This window comes from Gymnoscopelus braueri (assembly GCF_963280865.1).
Source record: "Gymnoscopelus braueri genome assembly, chromosome: 5".
NCBI lineage: Eukaryota > Metazoa > Chordata > Actinopteri > Myctophiformes > Myctophidae > Gymnoscopelus > Gymnoscopelus braueri.
The window spans coordinates 29244506-29250305 of NC_137606.1; the positions used below are offsets into that span (position 1 = coordinate 29244506).

At 39.1% G+C, this 5800-nt stretch overlaps 1 protein-coding gene across 1 annotated transcript in view; it reads left to right on the plus strand.

The window, feature by feature from the left end:
- Positions 1-4201: 4201 nt before the first annotated feature.
- aldoca (aldolase C, fructose-bisphosphate, a) overlaps positions 4202-5800 on the plus strand; it is a gene marked incomplete at both ends in the record, with an annotated part of 2369 nt that continues 770 nt past the window's right edge. Inside the window, 5 exon segments of the mRNA XM_080429167.1 lie at positions 4202-4317; positions 4649-4856; positions 5516-5570; positions 5671-5724; positions 5727-5797. Of these exon segments, the coding sequence (XP_080285293.1) occupies positions 4202-4317; positions 4649-4856; positions 5516-5570; positions 5671-5724; positions 5727-5797 (504 nt within the window).

Genomic DNA, 5800 nt, shown 5'->3' on the forward strand with positions numbered 1-5800 from the left:
TTTGTTTGAACTATTCCTTTGTTTCCACTGGAGACTATTTTAGTAATAGGGGAAAGTGAGTGGATGATTGATCATTAACCTGACAGGCTGTACTGGAGCGCAATCTACTTTTCATGTTCCGCTGTTCACAGACTAGGACATAATGGTTTTGGGCCGTGTTGTGCGTTTCTGAAACCATAATAGAACACAAGAAGCTAAAATATTTGTTGATTTCATGTAAAATATTTTAGTCAAAATATCTGATAGAATGTGATGGGCAATTACATAAGTAAAAACAGCAAGGTGAGTGAGCAATGTTTGATTAGATAAGCTAAGGTTTTTACGGTAAGTTGTTTTCAGCTGGTTGGTGAATTTCAAATGACCAACATTGCAGTAGTTGGGGTATTTCACTCTGCACGATTTATAATCTATTTACGAAAGGTAGCGTTAGTTTAAACATTTATGTCCTCTTGGTGCGATCCACACGTTATGATGGAAGTAACTTCACAAGTGAATATAATTTAATTTGTGAGGCAGCGGGCCTAAACTTTTTTGTTAAACCAACCCCATGTATTTTCTGTAATTATCGTTGCTGACCGGAAAGGTGAGGTCAATTAACTTCTCATGTGGTTTTCAGGACCCAAATTTATAATCCAGCAATTCTCATGTGATTTAGCTTTGGACCCACATTTCTAACTTGCTGGCTCTGAAGTGGTTTTGATTGGGAACCACATTTTAATTTATCTGAGAAGTCATGACCCAAATAGACCAGATAAAACAATGTTCCCCTATCTAAGTTAACATTTGTCTGTGACTGTGAGAATGTCTCTCAATTTTTTTGGGGATTATGACCCACTGGTGAGAAACTGACCTAAAACTTTTTAAGGTGTATTGGCTAGCCCGTTGTTGAGCTACAGTATATGCCTATGCTTGTACGTGTATTGTATATGCCTGCTACTAAGTTTCTGGTTCCTCCAGAACCGACCACTGCACTATGATGACAAGGGACAAAGAATGTCCATACCATGCCAGAGACCTTAAGTCCTGAATTAACCCGATACTGCTTACTGAGGTCAGTAGCTATTGGATATGTTAATTGTACAAATACTAGAAGTTCGGCCCTCACCTCTAGAGTTTGAGACCTCTGATTGGCCTACCGAACGTGCCCTTCTGTGACGCACGCAGAAACTTCCCGAGGGAGGGCGGAAGCTGGTGCGTGCCCGGGATACAGACGCCTCAGAGCCGGAGGAGGCGTCTACCTTTATATGTCTATGGATTAAACCCTCCCTGCAGGTTTCACCGCAGCCTGTAGCAAAGAGTTCTTCCTCACTGAACCACCACCTCGGGTCGCCGTCTCTCCGGCCGTCTTCTGTCTCTCCAGATGTCACCACACTCTTTGTGGTCGTCACCCAGTCTGTTCCTAGTTGTCACTGGTACTCTCACTCCCAGAGGTTTTAGTCAATAAAACATCGACTGATGCACTTGGACACATCATCAGTTACACAACCAAACAAAAATAAAAGTGATTGTTAGTATAGTTCTGTAATAAGTACATTCATTGAGTGCATAGCAAATCTTAAATGATCCTCATTGGGTATGGAAAAGCATTGCAATACACTCATGGTATGGGGTTTGATTCCCCCTGGTGTAACCTATTACGTAAAACATACGTTATGCGGCATTCTATGTGCCTCATGAGGCACGCCATTTGGTCAAATTGTTGACCAAATGGTGTGCATTAAAACTAATTCTAATTGTTATACCTGAATATATGTGAGTATGGCTAACTTTCCGGCTTCGTATGACCTATTTGGAAGAACAAGGACAACCTTAATAAGACCGGAAATTGAGGACCAGATTAAGTATCATCATTAATTGCTTTTAATTAGATAACAGAAAGAAAAAGAAAACTACTGCCCCGGTGGGGACAGTGTCATATAATTGGTGCAGTTCTTCAAGTCATCCCTCTATTTAAAGCTGTGTCTCCCGAATGGGAGTGTGTCGACTCCTCCTGTTGCTCCACTGCTGCCTGACATTGAATTCCCCTTCAGGCCCTTGTCTTAGACAGGTCCACTATGGCTCTGTTATGGCTCTATCTAACGGTAGCAGTCCAGGGACCCATATCTAGTTTCAGAGACACACTGACCCACAATGGTGAATAAAGGAGTCCCCTGAAACACACCTAAGACATCGTCGCTGTCAGGTGGACGCCTTTTCAGAAAATGGTAAAAAAAAACAAATGACCTGTTCCAATGGATCCAATGTAGTTATTATTTAGTCACAAGCTCTTAACACTTTTCATGCGATTCAGTATTTATAAAACCCTCAGACACACTAACCCCAAAATCCAAAATAGAGAGCAACGATATACTACAGAGCAGAGCAAAAATAATAATAATTTGTTAATAGCATACACAATGGATCCTTATGTGTCCATTTGGGTACATTTTTTACACTCGGTTAAATCAGCAATGAGGATTTTACTGTGCATATGTCGTAGGGTACATACTGTAAATGTAAAGCTATAGAAAACCCTGATTTAACCTTTCATTACAAAACAGAAATCTCAAGAATACATATTGGTATTGCAATTTTGTCATCCCTTGTGTATGTTGTGTATAATTTTTATTATAGCATGTAAGCATATGCTTAATTATTCTCGTAAAGAATTATGCTCATACATTCCTGTAATGTAGTTGGTCTTGTGCAGTAACATCTTAAAGGTTCTTGGTCCAAACAGAGTCAGTCATTTAACTGACACCTTCTATTTCTATTCAAAATTGGTGCAAATTCCTTTACACTGACTGAAACATACAAGTTAGAGCTATTTTGGGTCAGTTCACTTATATTTTGTACAGTTTAAACACTCAAGAAAGCCATTGAGTGCATGAGTTGCTCTGAAACTAAAATACTCAAGTGGATTTTTAGGGCAAAGACCAAATTATCAAGAGAATTAAAACTGCCCATGGCACATTTCAACTAATTAAAACAAAAATAGCATGCACATACAGTACAAGATTAAACAAGGTTGCTTTGGGGGTGCAGTGTTAAAATAGAATATATAATGTATCATTTGACAATAAACCTGAATATGAAGAGAGACCCAAAATAGGCCAGCAATCGTCAAACAATCTGTTTGGAATCATTTTGATAGACAAAGGTATCTTGATTAACTCTTCAACATTATACATTGGTTTATGTTGAGATCTTTGATGTTTGGAAATGCACACTGCAGCGACATCAACTTTGTTAAGAGTTTTGTTGAATAAAAAATAAAGAATCTTATCTCGTACAGCCTCAAAGGCAACTCGAGTATGATTCTATTCAAACTGTACAGTATGTATTCACCCACATTTAAAGTGGGTATTTAAGCTCCGCCCAGGGGTAGTGGCTCATGACATGTGACATAGTTGGGCAAGATACAAACTAGGACTGAGAGAGAGACTTTCCATCAGTCTTCTTCTCTTCAGTGGACAAGATACATTTGATTTTACATTTGATCTGGTAAGACCCTTATGCTTATTCATTTTGTGGCTTGCTGGAGTATGTATCAACAGTAGGCCTATAAGACTTTCTTTTTGTTTCTGATTTTTAGATTAATGATACAATTGTTATCAAACTGGTTTATTATGCTTCATTAAATAACAGTAAAAAAAATGAAATGTTTGTGTGAATTGACATAGTATGTCAATTCATATATAATTGAGATATTATTGACTTTATTTTTGCCACATAAATAATAGCATTATATTATGATGATAAAGATCAACAATTGTCTGGAAAAACGTTCCCTGACTTTGGGGAAAAGTGTGTTATTTTGCTTAGGTCTGTTGAACTATTAGTGCTACAGTTGTCTTGGAAGAGCCACAGAGTTTGCTGCATTAGATTCATTTCATCGACATTACCTGCATATTCAATGAATGGTGTATTATCGCCCCATGTTTTGGAATTGCGTATATATAGAAGCAGATCGGATTGCAGTGTCAGCACTCAACATAATACTAGTTCACTAATACGGGTCCGTTTTTTGTCACTATACTTAACCTTCAACTAACACTATAAACTTTGAGTTACAGTGGGGCAGCTATGCTAAGAATTTCAATTAATTTGCTCGCTATTTCATTTTCATAATTTTTACCACTTTTGCAGTCAATTATTTACTTCCATACCGCGTGCTAATGTATCCTGCACATCTATTCAGGTTGTAAGACCATCTCTCAGGATGACACATCAGATTCCTACGCTCTCTGCAGCACAGAAGAAAGACCTTCATGAGGCGGCCCTACGCATAATATCCCCTGGGAAGGGCATCCTGGCTGCTGATGAGTCTGTGGGTCTGTAAGGACCTATGTAGATCTCTGTATACTAAATAATGACATATAATCATTTAGGAATTATACATAATGCAACTGTTGTACTGAAATGATTGCTTTACTGTAAATTAATTTTCAATAGTCCAGACAAAATGCACTGTGTTGATATTAACATCTTGGATGTACATCATCTGTAAAACCTAATTCATACTGCTTCATCCCAGGACGCTCATAAAAAAAACAACGGATTATTATTGTTTGTTTGTTTGATATTGATTGTTATTTTCAACGAGCAACACTGTCATGCGACAAAGCACAAATTAAGCTTTGCATTTACATTTTATTGGAACAGGTAGCATGGCTAAACGTCTGGCCCAGGTAGGAGTGGAGAACACTGAAGAACACCGCAGACAGTACAGGCAGATTCTCTTCAGTGCAGATGATCGCATCAACAGCTGCATTGGAGGGGTCATCTTCTTCCATGAGACCCTGTACCAACACTCGGACACTGGTGTACCCTTTGTCAAAATGATAAAGGACAAGGGCATCATGGTTGGCGTCAAGGTGTGATCATTTTACATTCCACATTACTACATAGGTGCAGTAGAGTGCAAATCTTTAGTAGTGTGCGAGATTAGAGGAGGTCTTAAAGGTTCTATGACATTCATTTTAATTTTTTTTATTTTTTATGTTTTTTTTGGGGGGTTTTATGACCTCAATTACACCCAAAAAATCTGAACTTTGAACATTCAGTGGATTTTCTGTGGTCTGGGGTTTTCTGAATAATTAGGCTGAAAAGTAATCTGAGCTTGGCCCTTCGGCAGTGAGGTCACAGCCGATTAATCCCGCTCACTCTCCTCCTCGCCCCTCCCCTCCCCTATCCTTTCCTTTGGGGGGGGCGGAGCAGAGGCGATGATTGACAGGCAAAATCCCTCACCAGCGACACCCGCAGGCAAAGATTTCTTTTTTCATTGCAGTTGAAAAGGCTTTAGAAATGTGAAAGAAAAACACATTCCACTCAATGGAGTGGAATGTTTTGTTCAAACTTTCTATACACGTTTGAAGGACCATGACAAAGACTTTTAATGTGTGGTAAAACTGAACGTCATGAAACCTTTAAGGATACTGGTGGAAAATGTATCAGCGTTAAAGATGAGGAGCTCTCTCGTTGCTATTATGGTTGTGGCTACATGAGATCTTATGTTCTGTCACTTATCTACCAGGTCGACAAGGGTGTCGTCCCCCTGGGAGGAACCTGTGGAGAAACCACTACTCAGGGTACTGTAAAAAGAAAAACATCTTTTCCTCCTGTTATTTGATATCATTCAGACGAACATACTGTACAGTGCAAGATTCTTCATAGACTTTTTTTCTATAGGTCTGGATGGTCTGTCAGAGCGCTGTGCACAGTACAAAAAGGATGGAGCAGTCTTTGCAAGTGGCGCTGTGTGCTCAAAATAAGTGACACCAACCCATCTAAACTGGCCATCGCAGAGAATGCAAATGTT